The 25,921-nt window shown below is 47.7% G+C and overlaps 3 protein-coding genes across 4 annotated transcripts in view; 2 read left to right on the forward strand and 1 right to left on the reverse strand.

Moving 5' to 3' along the window:
- Positions 1-7,177, forward strand: part of PEAR1 (platelet endothelial aggregation receptor 1) — a gene marked incomplete at its 5' end in the record, with an annotated part of 11,978 nt that extends 4,801 nt beyond the window's left edge. Inside the window, 9 exons of the mRNA XM_069062917.1 lie at positions 399-524; positions 723-851; positions 3,539-3,667; positions 3,898-4,113; positions 4,632-4,706; positions 5,165-5,311; positions 5,703-5,768; positions 5,931-6,206; positions 6,623-7,177. Coding sequence (XP_068919018.1) covers positions 399-524; positions 723-851; positions 3,539-3,667; positions 3,898-4,113; positions 4,632-4,706; positions 5,165-5,311; positions 5,703-5,768; positions 5,931-6,206; positions 6,623-6,774 — 1,316 coding nt within the window. The remainder of the gene's footprint in view (positions 1-398; positions 525-722; positions 852-3,538; positions 3,668-3,897; positions 4,114-4,631; positions 4,707-5,164; positions 5,312-5,702; positions 5,769-5,930; positions 6,207-6,622) is intronic.
- Positions 7,178-7,949: 772 nt separating this feature from the next.
- Positions 7,950-22,194, forward strand: LRRC71 (leucine rich repeat containing 71). Its single transcript, XM_069062843.1, has 15 exons — positions 7,950-8,357; positions 9,914-10,045; positions 10,611-10,751; positions 10,827-10,902; positions 11,464-11,541; positions 15,153-15,221; positions 15,597-15,756; positions 16,334-16,417; positions 16,506-16,607; positions 17,115-17,237; positions 17,974-18,067; positions 18,437-18,540; positions 19,427-19,538; positions 19,934-20,055; positions 20,353-22,194. The coding sequence occupies exons 1-15, from the start codon at positions 8,204-8,206 to the stop codon at positions 20,464-20,466; spliced, it is 1,665 nt and encodes a 554-aa protein (XP_068918944.1). The 5' UTR covers positions 7,950-8,203; the 3' UTR covers positions 20,467-22,194.
- Positions 22,195-22,326: 132 nt separating this feature from the next.
- ARHGEF11 (Rho guanine nucleotide exchange factor 11) overlaps positions 22,327-25,921 on the reverse strand; it is a 158,164-nt gene continuing 154,569 nt past the window's right edge. For both annotated transcript variants that reach the window (XM_069062841.1, XM_069062842.1), the window contains 3 exons: positions 24,485-24,726; positions 24,143-24,332; positions 22,327-23,645 (listed from right to left, as the gene is read on the reverse strand). In XM_069062841.1, coding sequence (XP_068918942.1) covers positions 23,590-23,645; positions 24,143-24,332; positions 24,485-24,726 — 488 coding nt within the window. In that variant the 3' untranslated portion in view covers positions 22,327-23,589. The remainder of the gene's footprint in view (positions 23,646-24,142; positions 24,333-24,484; positions 24,727-25,921) is intronic.

Consider the following 25,921-nt stretch of genomic DNA (forward strand, 5'->3'; position numbering starts at 1 on the left):
GGAACAGTGAAGATAGCGAAGTCACACCACACACGATCGGTCCAGCCGTCCTCGATGTCTCTCCTGTGTAACGCTCCGGTGGCCCCCGAGAAGTACTGTCGCACTGCTATACGAGGGGGGGGTCTAGGGGAGAGAGAGAGAGAGAGAGAGAGAGAGAGAGATGCAAAGGGATCAGGAGTCTACTGGGATGAGAGCTGTTTCTGAACCAATCGGTGGACTCTTGCAGGGTAGCAGGAGTCTGGTTCCCCACTACTATCCTTGTCAAAAGGTTGACTGAAGCAATAACAGAGAGGGAGAGAGAGAAGAGGAAGGGAGACATAGAATACAGAGGGCACTAGGAAGGAGGATATATTTCTGTCTCCAACTACAAGCTCTGTCTTCCCATTGTTTACCACTAGCCTGCCAGCCTGGTCGATATGGCAAACGCTGTGCTCCCTGCAAATGTTCCAACCACTCCTCTTGCAACCCCATCGATGGAAGCTGCCACTGCCATGCTGGGTGGACTGGTCCCGATTGTTCCCAGCGTGAGTAAGAGTCAAGGGTAGGGAAAGAACAGGGGAAAGAACCCTCTTCAGGGCCTTCATCAAAGGCCACACAGAAACAGTGAACCTGGGGGGCTCAGGAAGTCCCAGATCCAATGGAGGGGACCCAATGGAAGAAGTGGTGTGACTCCGATTCCTGAGCCTGGTCTTCATTGGATTGGTTCCTTTTTTCCCTTCTAGCATGCCCATTGGGGTACTGGGGCAACAACTGTGCCCTTCCCTGCCAGTGCCACCATGGTGGGCACTGCCAACCCCAGGAGGGAAACTGCATCTGCCCACCAGGCTGGACTGGACACCTCTGCTCTGAAGGTACCAACAGGATCAATCAAATGTGATAATATGTGTAAAGCATTTTGTAAACTTTTAAGTACTACGTAAATGCCAGCGATGATGATGATGATGATGATGATGATGATTAATGAAGGGTAGTGTAGGGAGGTAATTTTGGAGAGATCATTTCTTCTATGTCTCTGCTTACAAGCTAACTCCTAATCTAGTCCAGGGGAGATTCTGAAACCAACCAGTAGAGGAAATTGATGATATGACAGTACAAAAAGAACACATATAGATCACACAGTCATCAATATCATGGATTATTCAATCAATAACAAGGATTATTAGGATGTGGAATCCAATGGGCAATGGATCAAATGACCAAAAGAGTGAGGAAGAGGAGACAGCAGTAAACTGAGAGTCGGGAGGCCTGAGGGTGACATTGCCTCTGCCAGAGACTTGCTGTGTGACCTCCCACAAGTCATTTGTCCTCTTCAGGTCTTATTTTCCTCATCCGTAAAATAAGGAATTTGGGTTACATGGTCCTGTTTGCTCTCTCAGGGCACTTGTCATGGTCAAATAATCATAGCTCATTTTTTCTTCTTTTTTAGAAAATAATTTTTATTGATATCTTTTTTCTTTTAAAAATCTTTATTTTTAACCTTCTTTTTTTAGATCTAGATTTTCAAACTTTCTAGCCCTTCCCATACCAAGCAAGCAGTATGCTGATGTTTTTTAAACATCTCCCAAAAGTTCCCCAGTACTTTTCCCCTCTCCTTCCCAAAGAACCATCCCATATTACAAATAACCTTTTTTAAAGAAAAAGAAGAAAAAGTAAAACTGAAGACATTGAAAAATATGTGGACCTCCTGTCTTTGCAATGAGATACAGTGGGATGTCTCCCCTTATCTATTCCTTGGAACCATGCTTGTTTTTAGTAATTTTGCAACATTCACTTTTGATTGTTTTGTGATTGTTCTTTCTGTGTACCATATTTGGTTTTGTGCCCTGATTTTTTCAGTCCAAAACTTGCTTTATAACCTTTCATCACATAATCATCTCATGGTATAATTGTGTTTGTCATGCTGCTTAAAAGGTTAACAGAGTAGCAATGTATTCACCAGTGGTGATATGCATTTATTTCTCTGGCATTTCAAACATTGAGCTCAGAAATCAGGCTGAGAAACATTAAATGATTTTTCCAAAGTCATACAGGTATTTTCAATGAAACAGCTGAGGTTCAAACCCAGATCTTTTCAATCCAAACCAGACCTTCTTTCCACTACACCAATGAGCTGATCCCACTCACTTGTCTTGGTTTATTTTTATCAATTTTTTTGTCAATATATTCCCGAAAGCCAACTTGTGTGGTTTGTTTAGAGTGCTTTATACTAACAGTATCTGTTACTCAACCCAATGAAGAGCCATAGGCACAAGGGGAACAGGCAGGTGAAACTGCCATGAGTAAGTCATGTGATGCCTGCCAGCGATGCATTAATGTGAGAAGCATGTCTTTCTGATTATGAGTATATATAAAAACTATTCTGCAGGCTTCAAGCTGAAAGTGATTGTGTTCACGGAGCAGCATGGAAACAGAGCTGTGGAAAGTTTTCAGTGAGTGAAGAGTTGGTTTGAGACTAGTGGAAACTAAAAGACAAATAATACCAGCACAATTTTTAAAGCTTCGCATAATGGTCACACTCCACTTTTCTGCAAAAAAAAAAAAATGGCATATAATCTGTGACAATTATGGGGTGAAATACGGCATATTATCGTAATCATTGTGCACACTGTGGGTTGGGTTTTTTGGTCTTTGCTTCATTCTGAATAAGTCCATGTAGCTCTTTCCATATTTCTCTGTATTGATCATCCTCATTTCTTATGGTACAGTAATATTTCATTACATTCACATATCACAATTTGCTTAGCCATTCCCCAATTGATGGGCATGTGTTTCCAATTCTTTGCTATCACAAAAAGTGCTGCTTTAAATATTTTGGGATAGGGGTGGCTAGGTGGCACAGTGAATAGGGCACCGGCTCTGGAGTCAGGAGGACCTGAGTCCAAATCCAGCCTCAGACACTTAACACGAAAACTAACTATTGGGCAAGTCACTTAACCCCAATTGCCCTCCAAAAAAAAAAAAAAAGCTGAATAAATAAATATTTTGGGATATGGGGACTTTTTTTTTTTTAAATCAATGAGGTATTAGCCTGGTAGTGGAATCTCTGGTTCAAAGGACATGGACATTTTAGTCACTTAATTTGAATAATTCCAAGATGTTTTCATAGTCCATCTTTCTACAGCCCATTACAGTTCCCAAAGTACTTTCTTCACAACACTGTAACACAAATAGTGAAAGCGTTATCATTCCCAACTTACTGGGGAGGAGGCTGAACCTTAGAGGCTGGGTTACTTAAAGTCACAAAACTAAAAAATGTCAAAGCAGATTTGACACCAATTCTTCTTGCTCTAAGAGTAAACTCCTTCTGAGCCAAACTGTGTTTCATCAGATGAGAAAGTGTGGACATGCTTTGGGATGTGTCCGTATGACCTTGCTATTACAGACGAAATCCTTGTTTAATCCAGAAAGAGATTAAGGAATTGAAGGAACTGCTCCCAGAAATTAAAGAAGTAGTCTTTCTTCTTGAAGAAGTACACAAGTGTTCCTGGCCTTCATTTCTTTGCATCCCTCTGACCCCTCCCTTTGTTTATCCCTCTAGGTTGCCCTCCAGGCATGTTTGGAGCTAACTGCTCCCAGCTGTGCCAGTGTGGACCTGAGGGACAGTGCCAGGCTGAAACAGGGGCTTGTATATGTCCACCGGGACACAGTGGTGCCCCCTGCAAAATCGGTGAGTCATTCAGGGTAGCCTTCTATTTCTCACCCAGGGCAAAGTTGGGGATAGGTAGTGGTCTCTCCAATTCAATTCAGTACCTAATTGTCAGGCACTATTTGGTGCTGGGATTACAAAGCAAAAAGATGACAAGTCCCTGTTCTCAAGGAAAGCTCGTTCTTCTGTCCCTTCTCTTCTTAGCAGTACACAGAGTGCCCCCTCATTGCTTCCTCTCCTTTCCTGCCTAGCGAACCATGATCAACCCTTCACCATGGTGCCCACCTTGCCAGTGACCTATGACTCACTGGGTGCAGTGATTGGCATTGCAGTGCTGGGGGCCCTGGTTGTGGCCCTGGTAGCACTGTTCATTGGCTACAGACACTGGCAGAAAGGCAAAGCGCACCAGCACCTGGCCGTAGCCTATAGCAGTGGGCGTCTGGATGGTTCTGAATACGTCATCCCAGGTGAGGGTTAGGAATGGGAGGGAGGGTCATAGGAGGATGTGGGAAGTCCTGAGTGTGGAAGAAGCCTAAAAGAGGACACAAAGGCCAGCCCCTGGGCTCAGGAAACCTGGGTTCAAGTCCTATCTTAGCCATAATCTTACTGGGTGACTTGTATGGATTATTTCTGTTGTCTGAGTTTGTTTCCTCATGTGCAAAATGGGGGATGGGATTTAGACCAATGATCTTAAAGATCCCTTCCAACTCTCACATTCTCTGACTCTCATGACCCTCTCTGGATTGAACTGTTCTTTACATATGAGATGCAAAGGCAGAGTGAGTAGGAAGTGTGAGAGGCTGGACATTGGCTTCTTGGAATTTGTCCTGTCCAGCTTCTGGTCTTCTGTCCTGAGAGCCACAGATCTCACTTTTCCCTCTGCCCCATCCCCAGGGAAAGGGCCCCCTCCTTACTCCAGAGGCTACCTCATCCCCCTACCTGAGTTCTGACCCTGTCCCTACCCTAGGTCTTCTCTCTTGTCCAGATATCCCACCAAGCTACAGTCACTATTACTCCAACCCCAGCTACCACACACTGTCCCAGTGCTCTCCCAATCCCCCGCCCCCCCAACAAGGTCAGTACCTGGGAAAAGGGAGTTGGGGGTGGGAGGAAGGCATCATTAGGTTGGGGATTTGGGGAAGGCTGGAGTAGAAGAGCAGTTTTAGAGGAGAGAGACTAGGCTGGTGGGAGAATTGTGTCAGTTGAAGGAACTAGGGGTGGTCGGCCTGAAAAAGACTCTGAAGATCTGGTCATGTAGAAGAGGGATTATATGTTCTGCTTGATCCAGCAATAGAACTAGGAGCAATGGACAGAAGTATTTGGACAACTCTGATTGCCCATTGCTTTTCTTTACCTGGATCCCCAAAGAGAAATGGGCCATGGGTATCTTTCAGTAGAGATTGAATGATCACTTGTCCCAGATATTAAGTCTGTTAATGTATAGGTTGGACAAGGTGACCTTGGAGGCCCCTTCCTAACTCTGCTCTCTGGTTATTCTTGTTCTCATAATGCTGATTTCACCACCTTCCCAGGTGCCAGGTGCTCAGCTTTTTGCTAGCCTCCAGGCCCCAGAACGCCCTGGTGCTTATGGGCAGGACAGCCATGCCACACTGCCTGCTGACTGGAAGCATCACAAGGAGCTCCCCCCTGGGCATCGGGAAAGGGGTATAGGATTTTTTATACCTGTTAAGTAGGAGAGAAGGAAGGATGTATGTGGGAAAAGCATCCTATTCTGAGACCATGGGATTCTGTGTCAGTATGAATGAGGATATCTGTATGTCTCAGACCTTCTGAAGGAGATGAGTGTAGGTGTCCTTCCCCATGGTGGTGGGATGGGTGGAGGTGAAGACCTGAGTCAGATTGAAGATCCTAGCTTTATTCCATCCTAGGGAAAAGTAACTTCCTTTGGGCCTCAGTTTACTCATCTGTAAAGGGAAGAGAAGTTGGATAGCAATGATCTCTAAGGCCTTTTCCAGTTCTCATATTCTCATAGGAATATGATATTCCTATGACGTTCTAAGCAGGGCCTTGAGAGTGGGTCTGTCCCTTTCCCCAGGGAGAGGCCTATTGGATCGTTACAGCTACAGTTCTGGCAATGGGCTAGGACACCTCTATGCTAAAGGTACATGCAGTGGGAGAAGGGGGTGGGTAATAGGGAGTCACTTGGCAGATGGACAAAAGGACATGGGCTGAAAACTGAAAAGGCTTGGGAGAGGGGCAGCATGATGGGGAGTGGGGGGGAGGGTACCTCCAATGAGCCCTGATTTTACTCCCCCTCCCCCAGGTCCCATCCCAGAAGAGGGATTAAGGGCCAGCATAAGCTCTCTGTGCAGCGAGAACCCCTATGCCACCATCCGGGACTTGCCCAGTCTGCTGGGCCCTGCCAGCGAGGGCAGCTACATGGAAATGAAAGGTCCCTCGTGTGCTGCAGCTGAGGCCCTGGGAGAGCCCAGCCCACTGCGTAGGCATGTGCCCCAGGCCCGGAAGAGTCAAAGACTTCGAAGTCCTGACAGCCAGAGGGACAGCGGCACCTATGAACAGCCGAATCCGCCGGCCCCTGGTGAGAACTGTTTGTGAGTCTCAAGCCAGGGAGGGTCTACCCTAGACTGAAGTGGGGGGGGGTCTCTTGCGCCGTGGGGTGTGGGGGGGGGGGGAGGGGGGAGACCAGAAAGGAAAGACTGTGAGAATTTACTCAGAGATTTTTATGGTTCCACCAAATGTAATTACTGGGGTGAGAACGGGGTAGGGAGTAGAAAGTGTGTGTGTGGCTGTCCCTGGGGCCAGTATTAGCTAGCCAGACAACCTAAACAGGGACCAGGAGGGAGGAAAGAAGGGAGAGAATAGAAAGGAATGGAAAGAAGGAAGAGTGAGAGGATGATGAAAATTGATTAGGAAGAAGACCCAGAGTTGGGGGGCTGGGGGTACGGTGAGGGGGCTGGACTACAGAACTCTCATACACTACCCTTGCTTCTCCAGACTTCATCGCTGGGGGCACGCTGCCTCCCATCCCACCAGGTCTTCCTCCAGGCCATTATGACTCCCCTAAGAACAGCCACATTCCAGGACACTATGACTTGCCCCCTGTCCGACACCCACCCTCACCCCCAAGGCTTCGACAGGATCGTTGAAGGGATGGGGGGGGGCATTCAGAGATAGCCCCCCCCCCCCATGGCCAGGCCAGAAACTGACGACCTAACGCGTAGCACACACCTTCCCCTCCGTACCTCTTGGGTTATCAGGGGGTAAACCATTCCTGGAGGGAAAGAAGTCCGGGATACCCCGGGTCCTGAAACCCCTCTCCATCCCCCCACCTTGGAGGCAGCCCTCGGATGGCGGAAAAGGAGCTGGGAGCCGGGATTCCTGGGTCCCAGGAGAGTTAGGGCAACAACCACCATCGACTTTGGGGGATTGGACGGCAGGACGACACAGTTATTCCCCTGCTGTTACTGCTCCCCAAGCCCTGGGATTCCCCGATGGGGAACCCTGTTCTGTGTCTGTAAATAAAGTTGTTGGATTTCTCGTGATCCTTAACATCTTTGATTCGGAGATGGTCCTGGGCTCTGGGGGGAGGGCTGTGGGCCTGGAGCGGGGCCTCTGAAAAGGTGGGGGGGCGACGACCGAAGGGGGTAGGGCTGGAAGCCCGAGGACAGAGCCCCCTGGGGACCTCATTAACTGTATAATTAGCTGAGTCTCCAAGCCCCTACATGGATCAATCGATGCTCAGAGCTACACCACCGGCCGGACCCTTCACGGCCGCCAAGGTCCCTGTCACTCAGCAGCGCTGCTGCCTCGGGAGCCCCAGGAGAGCCCCGTGCCCAGCTGCGCCTGGTCCCGAAGCTTAGACAGATAGACACGCATGCGCTCTGAGACAGCAGCTCGACAGGCGCTCCCAGCACCGCAGAGCCCTCTGCGGACCGCGCGAGCGACTCGCAGTTGTCTCCTGGCCCGCCCACCCGACAGCCAGCCCTTCCTGGCTCAAGTCCCGTAGTCCTGGAGAAAAAGGGACGCACAGGAGCCGGGGGTGCAGGTCGGGAGTCGAGGAGTGGCCCTCCTCCAAATCCCAATTCCCAGAAACTCCTCCGTCCCGCTTTCCCCGGTCTTTCTGAGACTGTCCTGGTCTTCGAGGGCTCTCTGACCCCGCCACCTCCACTGCCCCAGCCCCAATCCCTCCAACTTCATTCTGCTTCTTCTCTCCCCCACCCTCCCCCGACCAGGTCCACTCCAGCCTCGCCCAGCCGAATCCTCCAATTTCCCCTCCAGTTTCTGTCAGACCCTTCCCCCCTTCTCATTCTGTCCCCCTCCACTCTGAGCCCCGCTCCATCCTTCCCTTCCAATCCGCTTTGTTGAATCCACTTGAGGTGACTCTAGACTGAGCTCTCCAGCTCAGACTGGGATGTGGTAGATTGGCTGTCCCTCTTTTCTCAGCCCCCAGCACGCAGAGACTGAGAGAGGAGTTGGGAAATACCAAAATTTGGAGAAAACGAGGGTTGGGAGGGAGAGAACTCTCAAGTCTCTAGGACCAAAGTGGAATTCGACTCCTAGGAGGGATAAAGAGGGATGAGTTCAACCAGGTCTCCCCTCTCCCACATTTCCCCAGCGCCCAAGACCCCCGATGTCTCAGGCAAGATGGTGAAGAAAGGAGAGAGGGTGGCAAAGGACAAGGCACCACCTGTCTTACCACCTGTGGGCGAGGAAGAGGCAAAAAATCCAGGTATGACAAAGGGGAGAGGAAGAAAATAAGGGGAAAAAAAGGAATCAATGTACCAGGACACACACGCTTCCTGACCAGAAGTGTGGTGTAGGGGGCAGAGCAGTGGATTTGGACTCAGAGAACCTGGGCTCAAGTTCTAAATCTTATGGATAAATAGATTCTGTGTAGATTACAACTCACTCAACTTTTCTATGCCCTTGTTGACTCATTTGTAAAAGGGATTTGGATTAGGTGACATCCAAGACCACCTTCAGTTCTAGAGCCTAAAAGCTCACCTACCTGTAGCATCTCCCATTCGTTCAAGGCTTTTAACTTTTCAAGACATTCACATTCATCATCTGTCATTTATTAATTGGCTCAATTTCTTATGGAGGCTGGAGAGGTTAAGTGACTCCCTCATTTCCAAACATTTCTGCTTTATATGAATCCTGTCTTCCAGCCACACTGGTTTCTTCACTGCCTCCCAAATTCTAGTGCATTCCCACCCTGGTATGTATCTGCTCTCATCTGCACTGTCTTCTACTTTGACCCTCCCAGTATTGATCCAAATCTCACCCATCTTTCAAGGCCCAACCCAAAGGCCACCTTTTCTAGGAAGCTTTCCTGATTACCCCCAATCCAAGATGGGCCAATCTGTGGAACTCCTATAATACGGAATTGATAGAGCTGGAAAAGGGTTTCCTATATAGCCTATAGGCTATCTGGTCCAAGTCCTTGATTTTACAGATTGGAAACAGAACTAGAAAGGCAAAGTTGTTTACTTGCTTAAAATCATACAGGTAGTAAGGGGGGAAGAAGCCTGGATTGTTAGATTGAATTGTAAACTCCATGAAGGCAGGGATCACATTGTATCTAAACTTTTTTATATCCCCTAATACGTAGCTCTGTGTACAATATAGTAGTGCCTAGTAAATGTTGGAGGAGTCCTAGGGCACCTCACATTCTGCTTTGTAATGTCTTTTTATTTGAGGATTTATTTGAATTTTGTCTTCTTGGACTAGACTGTAAGCTGTTGGACTGACTGAGGTCTTGGTTACTTTTGCATTCCTTTCTCTAGTCACTGCAGTAGCATAGCATGCCCACAGTAAATGCCTGATGAAATAACTTTCCCACAGAAAGTGACTGGCAGAACCAGGTCATTTGATTCCTACTCCAGGGCTCTGAGGTTGTAGAGGGCTCAGAATGACACAGCTCTTTGCCCTTTGGAGAAATGAGAGGTGGTGTATGAAGAAACAGGGTTAGAAGAGCAGAGGATTAGGAGACAGACTAGGAGAGGGGTGATAGATGAGGGAACAGAGGGGAGAGGGGCAGGGGATGAGACAGACTAGGAGTTGGGCAGGGGATGAGGAAACTTCCCAACTTCCCCAGGATAGGAGAGGGCAGGGAGATGAAGAAACAACGGGACAGGGGAAAAAATGGTCAGACAAATCTGTGTTCCAGTTTACTCAGGAGCCAGTGGTTGGGATTCCTGGTCTCTGCTCCTTCCTGGCGGACAAGCTGTACCATTGCACAGGGTCCATGCTAATCCTTCTCCCTTCTCTTCCTTCCTCCCTTAGAGGAGTATCAGTGCATGGGAATCTTGGAACAGGACTTTGCTGAACTCTGTACTCGTTTGGGATACATAGATTTTCCCAAAGTTGTTGTCCGCAATCATGGTCGCTTTACCTCCACCTCTGAAAAGCCGATAGGTGAGTGAACCCATTCAGTTCCTACCTTCTCACCATCCCCAACATTCTGGCTGGTCCAGCCTCAGACAGGCCTGGGTCATTTTGACTATGCCTCACTAGCCTCTCTTATCAGACTGATCCTGGGGCCCAGAGACTTTATAAATGTTAGAGGTGATGGTGATGACTAAGAGAAGTGCCCTTTGTTATTTCCCCATCTCTCCTGCTCACTCAGCTCCAGGCAGGCTGGGAAATAGGTATACCTAGGCTCTCTTTCTTAACTCTTCTAAGTTTTTGTCCTTCTATATCTCCAAATGTTCTGCATCCTGGGGTTAGAATCCCAAGGAATAAAGTGCTTGGAGATTGGGTGCTTGCTAAACCTTGCATAGATAAGAGGATGGCTTGACCCTTCCTCATCTGTAAATGGATCGGACTCAGTTGTTTCTAGGGTTCCTCTTAGCCCTCAATTTAGGATCCTCTGATAGACTCATCTGCTTTGAGCATTCCTGAAAAGGCTAGAGTGAGATGGGGGTGCAGGACAAGATGAGAGTGAGGGGATGATTAAGATCCCCTACCCACATGTCCACAGTGGAGGAACAGCGGGTCTCTGCCTCCTGTAGCCAAAACAGTCTTCTCCAGATTGAGAACAAGTATGCCTTCTTCCGGCCCACCATCCAGGTGGAGCTGGAACAAGAGGACCCCAAGACAGTCCGGGAAATTTTCATCCGAGGTGAGTCTCCCTCCTGTTCCCTGCCCCAGGATTTAACCCTTCCTACTCAGGCTTCAGCCTCATCTCTCCCTCCAGGTTGGAAACTGGCAGATCCAATTCTGGGTATTTTCAGCAAGTGTCTGCCCTCCCTCACCCAGCTACAGGCCATCAAGTGAGGAAGGGCCCCCTCAGGGATAGGGAAGAGATTTTGGGGAGGGGGAAGGAAGTCCTAAGAAAGGGCTGAAGGGAGAAGTGTGAAAGAATACAGGGAAAGTGAATCCCGGGAGTAAAAGGAGTCAGATTCTGAGAACCCAAGTTCTAATCCTGCTTCTAATCCTAGCCATATGACCCTGGACAAATCACTTAACATTCATTTGCCTCAGTTTCCTTAACTGTAAAATGAAGATCCTAATAGCACCTACCCCCCAGGGTTGTTGATAGGAAAAGGAGATTACTAGGGGAAAAGGAAGGAGACTGGGGGGGGGGGGGGGGAGTAGGACTGGAGTACTTTCTGGGAATATAGGATCCTCAAGGAGATACTACAGGGATGGAAAATTCTGGTGAGGATAGGGCTAATCAAGGACAAGAATAACTGGGGCAATTATGGAATGTCTAGAGGGAAGTTGGGAAGGATATTCGATGCCTATAGGGGATGGGGGACTACCAAGCTTGGGTCCTAGGTTGCTGGATGTATGAACTGATAGCCATTCTATGTCCTCCCCTCGTACCCCAGCATGTGGAAAGTGGGGCTGACCAATGAGACCTTGACCACCTTCATTGCCCTCATTCCTACCTGTTCCTCCACTCTCAAGTAAGTAGAAAAGGGCAGGGAGAAGTACTGTCCTCCAAGGTCTTGAGTAGATGTGTATGGGGCAAGGAGGAGGGTTGGGAACTGGTGGGCAGGTAGGAGGCTGGTAGTACTTCTCCTTCATACCTCTTCCCTAAGATCTGGGTTCAAATCCTGACTCTTCTCTGAGCTCCAGTTTCCTCATATGCAAAACATATTTGGACCAAATAATCTTCGATGCCCTGCTTCAGTTAGCTCTGAAAGGAACAAGCTTCTTCCTTGATCCTTCCTTCCTTTTATCCCAACATAGCCTCTGGGACAGGAAGTTCTTTGCCTTCATACAGACAATCACAAAATCTCAAATCCAATCTCCAATTTTATAGTGAAGGAAAATGAGGCCTTGAAGAGTTAAGATGTCCTAAATTTTTTTGTTTTGAAGAATTTTTACTAAAATGAAATAGAACATACCAACTGTGGTAAAAGGAAGAGTTTACAGAAGACAGTCATACAACTTTCTCCTAGATCTCAGCATCCTTCATGCACCCCCCAAGGTCCCTTTCCTTGGTTTTCTTATCCCATGAAGAGGTGTGGGCCTCTGGGTTTTCTCCCCTTGGCTCCAGGTCCAATTATTCTTCCCTCAGCTTGAGAATTTTCCAGGGAGACTTGCCTTTCCGAGCTACCAACCAGTTTCCCTTTCCCTTTTCTACAAAGTCAGTCTGAAGCTCTAAGGCTGGTTCTTTTCAGACAAGAATGGCAACTCATTGTAATGATAAGCAAACATTATCTGAACCTCCCTGGGCCTCAGTTTCCTCGTTTGTAAAATGAAGGATTCAAATTAGATGGCTTAAAGTTTCTTCCAGTTCTAAATCTATGATCTTAAAAATTAATGGGAGATGATGGAATCCACAAAAGTCTCGAGCAGGGGTCTTAAACTTAAAAAAAATTTTTTTTAATTAAGCTTTTTCTTTTTTTTTTTAATGCCATGAGTCATTATGGGAGTCTGGTGAAGCCTTTGGACCTATTTTTTTCCCCCCCAGTTAGGTATTAGTGAAAATGAAGATGTATTTTTTTTTCTTACCATCCAAGTTCACAGATCCCCTTAAATCTACCTAAGATTTGGTCACTTGAATGGTCATGGACCCCAGGTTAAGAACCACAGATTTAAGAGAGACTACAGCACTGTTACTGTGGAAGCGGGAGATTTTGGTTCTAGTCCTTGCTCTGGCATAAGTTAATGTGATACCTCTTTGGGCATTAGGTTTCTTATCTGTAACATGGGAATAACAACACACTCTGCCTCACCAAGTACAGTGAAAAAATGAATGTGAGGACAGAAAGTAAAACATAAAAATTTGTTTTTTAAATAGATTTTCTTTTTTAAGACTGTAAAAATTTTTAAAAATGTGAGGGAGAGATTAGTTTTATTACTGGCAATCCTATTACTCTAATTTTCGGTTAATTCAACTTCCTTGGCCTGTGAGAAATTGGATAAGTCCTGAACTGATTACCTAGGGGCTCTGGTATAGGTGGTTCGATACCTGTGATAAGACCTTTCTCCCAAATCACTTAGACAAAGACAAGTCTCCTGACTTGAGAGGTGTACCTGAGAACAAGCACCACAAAACAGTCCTGAGAGTCAACATGAAAGGCCCCCTCAGCTGGGGAAAGGGGCTGGACAGCAGCCTATAGAGGGGAAGATGGAGACCAGGACACCCTAAGGCTGCTAGGGAGTCAGTCAATCCCTGGAAAGCTCAGAAGAAGTAGTTAATTTGGTAGCCTCTTATTTTAATCAATTATTCTTAACTTTTTTTTTGAGGCAATTGGGGTTAAATGACTTGCCCAGGGTCACACAACTAGGAAGTATCTGAGGTCATATTTGAACTCAGGCCTTCCTGAATCCAGGGCCAACACTCAATATCCACTGTGCCACCTAGCTGCCCTTCAATTAATTATTCATGATAACTATATGCTAAGGTCAGTTGTTTCTTCACATAAGGCATCCAAGAAATTGAATGACTATGGGGAGTCATAAAATTTACATCAAAAAGACAGATGGAACTGAAAGAGCTCTAGAAGCCAACCATCCCCAACCCTCAATTTATCATGTTAGATCTTCCAGGGGAGCCTTAGAGATCACTGAATCCAGAGGAGAAAACTAGGGGCACGGAAAGGGCAAGAGATCCTGCCCAGTCACCAAGGGAAGTTCACCTGAATCTCACTGAGATTGAGGCTGACCTGAGATGGAGTCAAATGGAACCCAGACCTTCTAGGTGTGCTGGTTGTGGGAGCTGAGAGGGGCAGTGGAGATGGCATCATCCAACACCTTTATTTTAGGAAGGAGGAAACAGAGTTGGTGTGAAAGCAGGAAGCTGAACCTACTTTTGTTGACTCTCAGTCCAGTCCTTTGTCATCCCAGTTGCTGACAATTGGCCTCCCTTGGTGACACAGCAGTGATGGAGGGAAGGGGAGGGCACCTCGGTCATTTTAACTGGACCCTGGCTCTGAGCTACCCCCTGCCCCATACCTCCAAATAGAAAAGTTTAAACAGCTTGGGAGGACAAACTTTCAAGGAAAAGAAATATCCAGGGGAATAGGGAGACAGGAACATCCTCTGGAAAGCACAGCCCTCCAGCAATAGGGGCTGAGGGGCTGATTTGCTCCCTTCCCTGTCTTGTCCCTTCTGGAGTCCCCTCATACTCTACCACCTGTATTCCACAGCCAATCATTCTGAGACACTACAGAGCTAGACTGAGAGAAGCATTTCCCCACCACCATCCACAAGGCCCTGACAGAGGCCAGGTCCCAGGGCAGCCAGTCTCACTTTCAGCATGGTCTCAGTAGCGTTTCAGAGTCAGATCAGTTGGGTTCAGATCCCTTCTACCTGTATGATCTTGGGGTAATTCACTCAACCTTTCTGGGCCTCGAATTTCCCCATCTAAAAAGTAAAGGGCTAGACTAGATAGTCTCAAAAGTTCTTTTTTAGCTCTAGAGTCACAATCTTAAAGATTAGTGTTCTGCCAGTCTCTGGCAGCCAGGGAATCCCAAGGGACAATCAGTCTGCTCTAGTGGCTGAAAGGGAACTCCCACTTTAACTCACCATTTTGACATGGGCAGCTCCACTCCCATCCCAGTACAGCAGCATCAGATGACCTGGGTTCAGATCCTGCCTACACCATTAACTACCTCTGTAACCTTGGGCATCTCCCCAGATCTCAGTTATTTCATCTGTTCCAAAAGGCTTGGATGAGAGTGCTTTCTGAGGTCCCATCTGGATCTAGATCTGTGAAGTACAACCAGACTCTTAACAATTGTTTAACTTTCTCATGGTTGGCTTAGACAATTCTCAGCCCTGACTGCTCAATGGGTGCCTCTCACACTTAGCTTAATACTACTTCAGTGCCTACAGGGTTGTAACCCATCAGCAAAATGCTGGACACATGCTCTCCCACCACCAGGATGCCCCATGAACATGCTTCTGGGTTGTTTGCAAGGATCCCAACACAAAGTCACCCTGCTTAGCGGCAACTCCTTCTGCCCTTTTCCTTTGCCCTCCTCCCATTTGGAGTGCTAGACTTTGTCTCTCCTGCCTCTCACTGAGCTGCTCTCTTTTACTAATTTCCCCAATCCCTTATCAGGAAGGTGTCTCTGGAAGGAAACCCGATAGTGGAACAGTCTTACCACAGGCTCATGGTCCCAGAAAGCACGTGAGCCTTTTCCCTTTCCTCCCATTCCTTAGATCCTGCCCCATCCTGGGCTTTCTAATCTAGAGGGGGCAGCCCTTTATCTATGTTCTCCATCACTTTAGACAGCCTCCGCCTAATTCATTTACCTTCTATCCCACCCCTCCAAGCCCAACCCTGAAATGCCCTAGTCTCCTTCCTCAGGGACCTCTCTCCCTGTTGCCCAACTCCCCTCACTGTGACCCCCTGAACTTCCCTAAGTCAGGTCCCCTCATGAATCCCTTGATCTCTAAGGCCTTCCTGCTTCCAACCCCACTTGCCCATTCCTCTGTGGCCTTTCTGTCCCTGATCCTGGTGGTCCTGGGCCTCCCACACCCTTCTCCATTCCCCTTCCACCAGTATCACGCACTTGTCCCTGAGGAACAACAACATCGATGACCAGGGTGCACAACTCCTGGGCCAGGCACTGTCCACGCTGCGTACCAGCAACCGAACTCTGGTCTCTCTCAACCTGGGCTACAACCATATTGGAGATGAGGGTGCTGGCTACATAGCAGATGTGAGAGGCGGGGCCATTGGTGGGCTACAAGGAATGGAGACAGGAGGAGGGAACCCAGAGACTGGAGAGAAGAGCTATGGGGAAGGGAGAAAAGAGGCTTGTGTTGTGGGTGTAGGCAGGGGCCTAATGGTAAGGGAAGGAGGGCTCATAAGGAGTTGGGGTCAAGGATCCTATGGAGCTGGGAAGGGCAGGAGGGGGCAGGGCTGAAGGCAATGACCACATAAGCTAGAAGGTAAGGGCTTCAGAGTGTGGGAAACAGACTGGAGTACTGGAGGAAACTGAAAAAGGGTTCAGGTGAAGGAGAACAGGCTTATACAGAGACACAAGCAAAGAACCATAGGGACTGAATAGGGTGGGGAAGAGCTACAGGGTCCCGGGGACGAGAGAAGGAAGAAAGGACAATGGGGAAGTAGAGTCGAGTTCTTGGAGACTGGAGGGAGCAGAGCCAGGACATGATGGGAAACAAGACAGGAGGTGGAGGAGGGAGGTTGTTGGGGCCTGGAGAGTAGAGGTGAACCCCAGGCCAGGGAAGGGGGACTGCTTTGAGGCCCTTTCAGCTCCTTTCTCCCTACCCCAGGGCCTGCGGCTAAACCGCTCCCTGCTCTGGTTGTCTCTGGCCCACAATCGCATCCAGGACCAGGGCGCACTGAAGATAGCTGAGGTGGGTAGAAGCGGGGGTCCCATTCTGGGGGGGATATGTTGGGTGCCGGAGGAGCCCTGACCTTCCCACCACCTGCCTCCTGCCTCAGGTGCTGCAGCCTTTTGAACTAACACACACAGAGGTGGTGGAACGCCGACGACTTATGCTTGAAAAGGGGGCTCAAGACCGAACAAGAATAATGAGGGGATCGGTGAGGAATCCAGACAGGTGGAGAAATTTTTAAGTCCATCCATTCAGTGTCTCCCATAACCTCTGGGCAGGGTGGCCTCAAATTGAGGGCCTTCTCCCTCACACCCTTTTTATGCCATCTCCCCACAGCCCCTTCAGTATCTCAGAGCCCCTAACTGGACCCCATTAAAATGCCCTGGTTCCTGTCTCATCTAACCCTGAAGAGCTAACTTTGATTTTATCTACTGCCCTGTGACCTTAGGCATCTCCCTCCATTCCCTGCCTCCCCCCCAACCCCCAGGCCCCAGTTTCTTCATCTATATAAGGAACTAGCTGATCTCTTAAGATTTCTTCCTCTTCTAGAAATTTCAGTAGTACCCTCACCCCACTTCTGTCTTCAGCCAAAGGATCTCAAAGCATTTTATAGGTCTGTTACAGATGTTAACATTTACAGATCTCCCAGGAAGGAGGCTTCCTCTTCCCTGAGTAGATTAAGAAGTACCAACTGTCTTTCTGCCCCTTCCCACAGCCTACTTCCTCCCGCCATGGAGAACGAGACAGGCCTCTGTTAGGGGCTGGTAGTACTGGGGCCATTGACAAACTTCAGGGACCCAAGACCACCAAAGGCGCATCCGGCAAGAAGAAGGAGAAGGTCTCTCTTGATGGGTGGAACTAGGGAGGACAGGAAGCATGTTTCCTAATTGTGTTTATTTGTATGTCTGTCTGTCCCAAGGGAGAGAATCTGAGAAGGTAGCAGTTTGGTCTTGTACCCTACCCTGGTCCTGGCAAAAGCCCAGAACTTCAAGAGACTTTCAGAGGCATCAGCACACTTAGGGGGTCCCAGACTTTGAGGAACTAAAAAGCCTCCCAGTGTCAGGGCTTTGGTTAGGGGTTCCCAAGCTGGGGTACTCTTACCCCTACCCAGGAGGGATGCAAAGCTAGTCAAGGGGTAGCAGGGACTATTTTCTAATCAACTATTGTCCTATGAAAACTAACTTTTGTTTCTTATGTGCACGAGTGTTTTTAAGTCCTTGAATGTATTTCACTTCCTATTGATTAGGAAGTATTTGAATGTTTACTAAAAGCTGAATAAAGGGTCTAAAAAAGGTTGGAAACCCCTGATGTAGGAGGAAAGACTGTTGAACTAATCAGTAGAGACCTGAGTTGGAAGTCTGACTAGCATTTGATAGCAATGTTATCCTGAGCAAGGTTTCTTACTTCTGACCCAGCTTCCTCATCTCTAAAAATGGGGATGATAACACTTATGCTACCTCACTACCTCCCTCCCCTCCCCCCCAGGGTTGTCCTGAGTAAAGTGCTTCTTAAGTCTTAAAGTGCTGTGTAAATGTGAACTTTTATTATTTTCTCTCTGCCCCCAACTGCTGAAGGAAGTAGCCAAGAAAGAGGAAAAGCCTGGGTCTGGGACATCCCCCACACAGAATGCCCAAAAGAAAGAGGATTCTTCCAAGGTTTCTAAAGGGAGTGAGTATCCTGTTCATTCTCCTTGGGATATAGGATGGGGTGCCATCATTAGGATCTCACCTCCTCAAGGAAGGGTAGGAGGCTCTCCTCCCGTGTGGTCAGGGCTCAATCAGCTCCATATGCTAGATGTGGAAGAAACCTTAGAACATCTGGTATCATTCCCTACAAAGTGGGAAACTGACATGTTATGAAGTCATATGATTTAGCAGCTCTGCCGAGCCTAGACCCCACTGATCTCTCAACCATACCTAGCTCAGTCTCCGCTAGACCTAACCTGACACTTCTAAGTCCCCTCATCTTCTCAAAGGGGCAGGGGTGGCTTTCAAGGATCTAGGACTTCACCTCTGACCCCCTCTCCCCACCCATCAGAGGTAACCATCCCAGAACAGAAGCCTGGTCGGGGAAAGGGGGCCAAGACGGGGCCCAAGGAGAAGAGAAGTACACTTGCTGAGTCTGAAGTGGTTCAGAAAAAGGTTGGAAACTGCTTACTATTATTGGGGAGAGGGAAGAATATAAATAGTAGCCAATCATCCTTTGGCACCTTGCCAGCAGAAACCCCATGGCTCAGTCAGAACTCCCCTCTTCTTCACCTCAGCACCTATCAATGTTTTCTCCAACTAACTGGTCTCCACCCTGCAATCCTCTTCATTCTCTCTCACTTATGCCTTTCTGCAGGGAAGAAAACCAGCTACTAGCCACTTTCCCATTTTCTCCTTCAGCTCCATCCCCCTCATTTCAGTTACAATCTTCCTACCCTTTTACCAGTATTCTTCATTGTTGGCTATTTATCTCAGACTATGCTCTGATAAGACAGAACAGAGATCTCCATCATCCCATTAATTCTACTTGAAGATCAGAATGCAATCCCTTCCCCAACCTCTAACACAATCCAAACTCTGCCCTTGGTTTCGGAGAGAGGGCATGCCATTGTCTGTCTCTGGCTATACATAGGAGTGAAGGCCATGGAAAGAGCCCTAGCTATCTGATGCCTCCCTCCTAAATGCCTTACTTTTTTCTATCTCCTTTCCTAAGTCCCCTCATTATCACCTCTACCAATTTCAGGAAGTTTTTCTAGAGTGACTTCTTTTATCAGCTCTGTCTCCCCCTAGTCTTCCCATTTCTGATATGCGAAGCTGTTTTGAAAGGCTAGGTATCTTGCCCTTAACCTCCTGGATTCTGGGTGTGTGCAACTTGTCTCTTGCAGAAGAATCTGAACTTCCCAAGGACAGGGCCCCATAACTTTCCCTTCCTCTAGTTCTCTCCAGCAGTACCAAGGATGCAACTGTGCCCGGAGAGGGCAATCAGAATGTGTGAAAAAGACTGCTTGAGAATCCTGTCTTTTGCCTCCTGTCTGAACAGATAACCCCTGAGCCCACTGAGATCCTCAATCCTCTTCTAGAGCAGGCAGAGCATAAAAATGGGAAGGTTTTCTTGCCAGGAAACAAAGTCCTTATGCACCTCAATCTTATTCGTAAGTATATCCAGCTCTCCTGACCCCCAAAGTAAGAGGCTCAACATCTTTCTCTGGCACCTCAAAGCCCTTTCATCACCAAGAGGGACAAACAATCTTTTCTTCCCCACTCCCCACCACACCTGATTCCCATCTGGAGTCAGCTTCCATGGATAACCTGGGTGGTTTGCCGTGGGTATAGTGTATATTCAGATTAAGACTTGTAGCTGGAAAGTGATGGGCATGGAGGGAAACAAGGAGAGAGGTGGGCAGTCAGCAGTGTAACTTCTTTGGGATTAAGGACAACTCAGGAGGATCAATGAGGCCTATGTGAGAAAGTGAAGGCCTAAACTGGGAGCAGTTAGCTGGTGAGGCAGTGTTGAGAGGTAACATTCTCTTTTCGTTTATGCCTTTAGGGAACCGAATCACCGAAACGGGCCTGAGAGGCTTCCTCAGTGCTGTCCGATACCAAGTGAAGTACACCAAGCCCAAGACCCCAACAAAGGGCCCATCAGGACTGCTAAAGCTTATGCTAGGGGTGAGCATGAATCATTTCCCCTGTACGAGGACCCTAGCTGTGGCCTTTAGTTTACTAGGGCCCATCTCTCTTCTTTCTCCCAACCCCTAAGAAAGGAGATGCTACTCATGGTTCAAGGTCTCCCAACTCATGCTTCCATTATCTTTGCTGCAGGATTAGCCCATTTCTACTTTTAAAAATGAAATGGTGTCTTCCATAAACAAATCCCACTATTCCCTTACTGCAGGGCTTCACTCCTGGGAAATATATTGAACTGAGGTTTAACCAGTATCTTTTCTCCTCCCCTTTCTGTATCAGAAAAATTCCTTTCCCCCACAATGTGAGACCTACAACATGATCCAAGATTTGATGCTTCCTCGAGAACTCAAGACTAAAAGAGATGAAGAAGGCCCATCTCTCTCTGTCCCCTGAACCCCTCAGGGGTTAAGGATTAAATCCCAAATCCTTTCTGGGTTAATAATAAAATCCGCTTCTACCTTTGCTTCTGAGGATCTCCAAGCACTTCATTATGGACTTACCTATTACTCTGGGGCCAGAGAGCTATACAGCACAGTAGGACTTGGGGTAGGACTTAAGATATCTATGGGGTTCAGTTTATCTGTTAAAATACACGAGAAGATACAAACTATGCCACATAAGGATTAGTGGAAGGCTCTGGGGTAGCTTGGAAGAGAAAATTTAAGGGGGATATGATGACTGTCTTTAAGAACTTGAAGGGAGTGTGACATGGGAGAGAAATTACATATATTCTGCTTGGCCCCAGAGAACAAAGAAAAATTTCCCAACAATTAGAAATATCCAAACAATGAGAGCCATCCAAAGTGGAAGAGGCTGCCTCAGCAAGCAGAGGCTGTCCGTGGTATCGCTGGGATGCCTGTTCAGGTCTAGGCTGGAATACACCTCTGAGATTCTATGGACAGATGATCCCTATGGACCCTCCCAGTTTGATTGGGAACATAGCCCACACTGTCTGCTCCTATCCTATCCCCGAACACAGAAATGTTTACTTCTGCTCCAGATAAGCCTCCCTTCCACAATCCATGATGCAAAGATTGCTGATCCCAGGGTTAGAGGGCCAGAAGCTCTGGCATCTTTATTTATGGAGGCCTTTGCTGACAGTGCTCCGAGAAAAGGAGTATAGGAGTTTGAATACCCTGCTTGAGAGTGAATTCTCAAAAGAAAAGTGGAAGCAGGAAAGGCTCCATCTCAAAGTCACCTTCTTCTGCCCTACTCAATAATTCAACAAGTACTTACCATTGAGTACCTACTATGTGCCAGGCATTGTCCCAGGGATAGGAAAACAAAACTGACCCTGCCCTTAGGGAGGGCATTCTACCAGGGCAAAACGAGAGATGTATAGGTAAGAATGTACAAAAACTATACACGTACTTTTTTTTTTTTTTTGAGGGGGGAGGGTGGGTATTGGGGTAATATCCAGACATGGCTGGGTCTCAGTATTATCTGTAAAACCACCATGCCATGTGAGGATTAACTGAAGATTCTGGGGATGTGTAGCTCAGAAAAGAAAATTTAAGATGGGAGGTAAAAACAGACATGAAGACACGATGGTCTTCAAAAGTCTGAAGGGCTGTCATATGGAAGAGGAATTAGATACATTCTGGAGGTGAAACCCACTAACAACTGGGGAGATCAAGAAAGGTATCTGGCAGGAGGTGGCACCCAAGCTGGGGGATCCATAAAGGCAGCACCTGAGCTGTGCTCTGAAGGAAGCCAAGGACCCGACAAAGTGGGGGTGAGGAGGAAGAGTGTGACAGGCAAGACGACAGAGAGCCAGTGCAAAAGGGAGAGAGGCAGTGGGACTGCCACATACAGGGAACAGCAAGTTGGGCAGTTGAGCCCAAATGCCAGAATGTGTAAGGAAAAGAACAAAAAGCCAGAGCTAGATTACGGAGGGTCCCCAGCTAGCTATCAGGCTTCTACACCTCTAGAGGCTGAATCTACCCGGAAATGTCCGTCCCAGCCTCCCCTCTCCCTGCTCCTTCCTTTTCAGTTCTTCCACTTTGGGGCAGGTTCCTTCCTAAGCTGACTTAGCTCCTTTAAGTATTGAAATATATGCTGATTTTTTGGTTTGCCTGTGCACATTATGAGCTGTGTCTGCCTAGATCTATTAGCACCTTTATATAAGGCTCTTAGATGAAAATGGGTGATTTAAGAACAGGCATTTGGGCAGAAGATCCTGTTGGTGAGGCCCTCCCCAGTGCCCTCCCAGGAAAAGCCTACTTCCAAGAATCACACACCACCACAGCTGAAGAATATTTAAGTTTTCTTAAAAAAAAAAATCTTAACCATAAAAGGAAAATAAAAGATTATACATCATTTTTAACAGCAGTCATTTCCATATCTATATTTTATATATTATATATATTTATATTATATATATTATGTATATATATACACCTAGCACAGTGTGTATATTCTATTAATCTTTAAGGGAAGGACAGCTATTATTGGGCATTAATGAGAAGATGCTTTCCAGGGGCAGGTTCTGGGCATGGCAGGGGTTCCAGCTCTCAATGCCCCCTGCCCATGAGATTCAGTTTTCAGCTCTATTCCTAATGCACTGGTTTCCTTTGTAGGTGTGGGAGTGAATAGAGATGGGGTAAGGGATTCAACATTTGGCTGGCTTAACACCAGATCTCCAAAGAAGCTCTCCTTGGCTTTGGAAGAGCAGGTAAGAAATACTGGGAGGGAAGAGAGAGCAACAGGCAACACGCACCAGGGTTCTTTGGAGCTGGGAGGAGTCTGAGGCTGGTAGCCCTGTTTCTCACAGTTTCTCACAGAGGGAAACATTCTGCTTCCCTCACATGCCTAGAGGAATGTGGGATAATCTAACCTGGCTCTTCCTCAGGAGCCCTGGCCCATTCCCTCATCTTAGAGCTGAGTTAGGGATTGGGGAAGAGGTTATTTACTAGTATATACTGAATGATGTCTCCCTCTGCCCCTGGCACTCCCATTCAGAGCTGCCTCCAGTCTTTCCCCACCCCATCTCAGGAGCAGAGGCCTAAGAGTAAAGTTATTTACAAGAGCAAAGACGCACATACAATACATACATATTTATAGAAAACCAAAATGGGGAGGGAGTGGAGATGCCTAAACTCCCTGCCTTGGGATCCTATGAGGAAAGGGATAGGGGTGGAGAAAGTGCATTTATACAGACGACTCCATCTCTCGCTCAAACGTACAGATGTGATAGTCAAGTCTGCAAGGTGTATACACATATACACATATGTGTATATACACGTGTTCAAGGAAGGAAAGGGAGCCTCTCAGATGCAATCAGCATGCACAGAGGAGACTTGAGGCTCTAGTGAGGGGAAGAGGACAGCAAACTTGACTGAGATTTGAATGGAAGAAGCAACATGCGTGGAGCCAGACATCTGGCTCCCCCTCAGACCTGGCTGAGATTCCAGTCCTCCCCAAAGGAAGGAGGTTTGGGGTCTTCCCTCCTGAGCCCCCTGCCCTGGGGCAGTCCCTGAGGAGGCGGGAGCCAGGAAGTCTTGGGGGTTTCCATGATTAAAGTCCCAGTGAAATGGCTGTGTCAGCTGGACTGTCTTCTAGGCTGTCAGAGCCTGCAGAATACAGTGGGAAGGGAGAGAAAGAAGATTGGATGGGTACAGAAGGCTATGAGAGGGATGTGTCTGTCACTACAGACAACGCTAGAGACCCCAGGAATCGTAAGGTGCAGCCTTGTCCATGCTTCACAAGAAGCAGCCCTACTGTCTCCTTGACGGACAGCCCAAATGAAGCTCCTGGCTTCTCTGTTTGTACATCAAATGGGGAGGGAACATCTCTGCTGTCACTTTCGGAGAGAAGGCTGTGAGTCTGACATTTTTCAGGCTTATCTCCATGGCAAAGAGTAATTCATGGGTTCGCTAAAGTAATTTCCTACATCATGGTCTGTAGCTCTGGGAGTGAACTGGGTATCTATTTCCAAAAGAGAAATTAGAATCCTCTGCCCTTCATATCCCTGTTCTTGGCATATATTCCAGATGTTTTTTTTCCACCTAGTGTTATTTCTCAGCCAGGGCCACACCTTGAAGAAGATGGGGAAGTCAGCTTTACTCACCAGCCTCAGGGCCTGGTCCTTGCCCATGACTGTCCTTGGAGTATGAAGGGAAGGGCTCCTTGGCTGGGGGCGAAGGGGAGCTCTCGGTCCACCTAACTGCCTCTGAGTTGAGGCCACCTACAGGTGTTGTACCACCAGATGACTCTGCCCCCAAGGACTTTAGCAGCTCCCGGTGGGCAGTCTCCATGTCCTAAAAGAAATGTTTGTGGTAGGGTGGGGTAAATGATACTGCTCAGACACCTTCTACTCACTGATTCCTTAGAGAAAGAGAGTGGTTGTGAGTCTGCTAGGGTCCAGAAGGAAAAGCCTTATTTATGGAGGCACCCAAGCATTCCCTCTTACCTTAAGCCTGTTGAGTTTTAGTGTGAGCTGCTCAATGGTCCGGAAGATCATGCCCACATCCCTGAGGGCTAGACTGGAGGCTCCACGCTGATCCCTTCTCTCATCTCCACTGCCTCCCTGGTGCTCAGGCTCTGCTGGGGAGGTATTGGGGGCATCTTGCTGAGAGAAGCTCCTGGCTATGTCTGATGGGTCCGTATTTGACTCTGGGGGTCCAGTTGGCATGCTGACATAAAAACAGTTTCCTGTTTTCCATAGCAAGAGGCAGAGGGATAGAAGATTATCAGGCAAGAGTACAGAGTGAATGGAAAGACATGCTTTCCCTCCCCATTTCCTCTGCACAAAAATAGGCTGAGAGAAGCAAAATAACATACTTAATACTCCCTCTACTACAGTCATGTAACTGGGGTTTTAAGCAGCTCCCCGAAGTCAGGCTCCTTGCAGACATGGTATAGAAGAGAGGTGACAACTCACCTGCTTCTTGGACAATGCCTTTTTAATGAGATACTCTTGGAGTATCTCATACCTTGTGCATTATCAGCACATTATGATGGGTCTCCTATGGGTTAATTAATATTCTCTGCTTTCAGAACAAAACAATTCTCTGTTTTCATGTAACTCATTAAGTACTAAACCCAACATAGGGAAGGAATAGTGTCTTGGAAGGGTTGGCTGATGCCCGAAGTGAGAAGAAGATGCAAGAAAAAAAAAAGGTTGCAGAGCATCTCAATTGGAGAGATAAGGAAGCAATACTTTTGGGGGGGCGGGGTGAGGGACTGGGCTGGGCTGGGCCATGAAGGCAGTGAGCTGGTTTAAAACCTGAATGAAAAATAAGACAGCAGTCCTTTCTAGCTGGCTTTGCTTCAGAAGAGTAGCATTTGTCTTCCTTTCCTTGTTTCTCTACATCCTAGCAGACAGACTCAAGGTAGGTCCAAACTGTCACAAGGGAGACCTGAGACAGAGGAAAAGGTCTGGGGAGCAACTTTCTACCCTCAGTACCTGTGGCCCTTTAACCAGCCTGTTTTAATGGTGGTGAGAAGGGATGGGGAAGGCGTGGCTCTTGTCAGCTAGGGTGTCAAGGTACAAAGATAAGAGGTCATGCTTGTATTCTCTCCGCACCTTCCCTGCCTGGACAGTAACTGGACATCTAACTGGGACTTTTTTGTCTATAAAGAAAATTAACATCCTTCACCTCACCATTATATACCAAAGAGTCGGTGGCTAGGGTCTAACTGGATCTAAGAGACTGGCCTGAAGGTTAATTCAGATAGCAGTTCCTTACTCCCATCTGGACTTCCTTGTAGGCTCTGAACTTTTGCTCTCACTCAGTTTTCCCTACCCCTTTTGCAGTTCCCAAGAGAATCCCCGTATGTTACCCGCGGCATTAGGTCCACCTCCAGCTTCTGGTGGCTCAGTTTCTGATTTGCCACACTCTGGCAA

The sequence above is a fragment of the Petaurus breviceps genome, unplaced genomic scaffold (assembly GCF_028583685.1).
Source record: "Petaurus breviceps papuanus isolate PSGF00001 unplaced genomic scaffold, PetGlider_PUasm1.0 90510, whole genome shotgun sequence".
Classification (NCBI taxonomy): Eukaryota; Metazoa; Chordata; class Mammalia; order Diprotodontia; family Petauridae; genus Petaurus; species Petaurus breviceps.

Bases quoted from the DNA above. Each gene is read 5' to 3' on its own strand.
- LRRC71 (XM_069062843.1), top strand. From the start codon at position 8,204: ATGAGTTCAACCAGGTCTCCCCTCTCCCACATTTCCCCAGCGCCCAAG. The intron at 10,046-10,610 runs GTGAGTGAACCC...ACATGTCCACAG, and splicing joins CACCTCTGAAAAGCCGATAG to TGGAGGAACAGCGGGTCTCT. The intron at 10,752-10,826 runs GTGAGTCTCCCT...CTCTCCCTCCAG, and splicing joins CCGGGAAATTTTCATCCGAG to GTTGGAAACTGGCAGATCCA.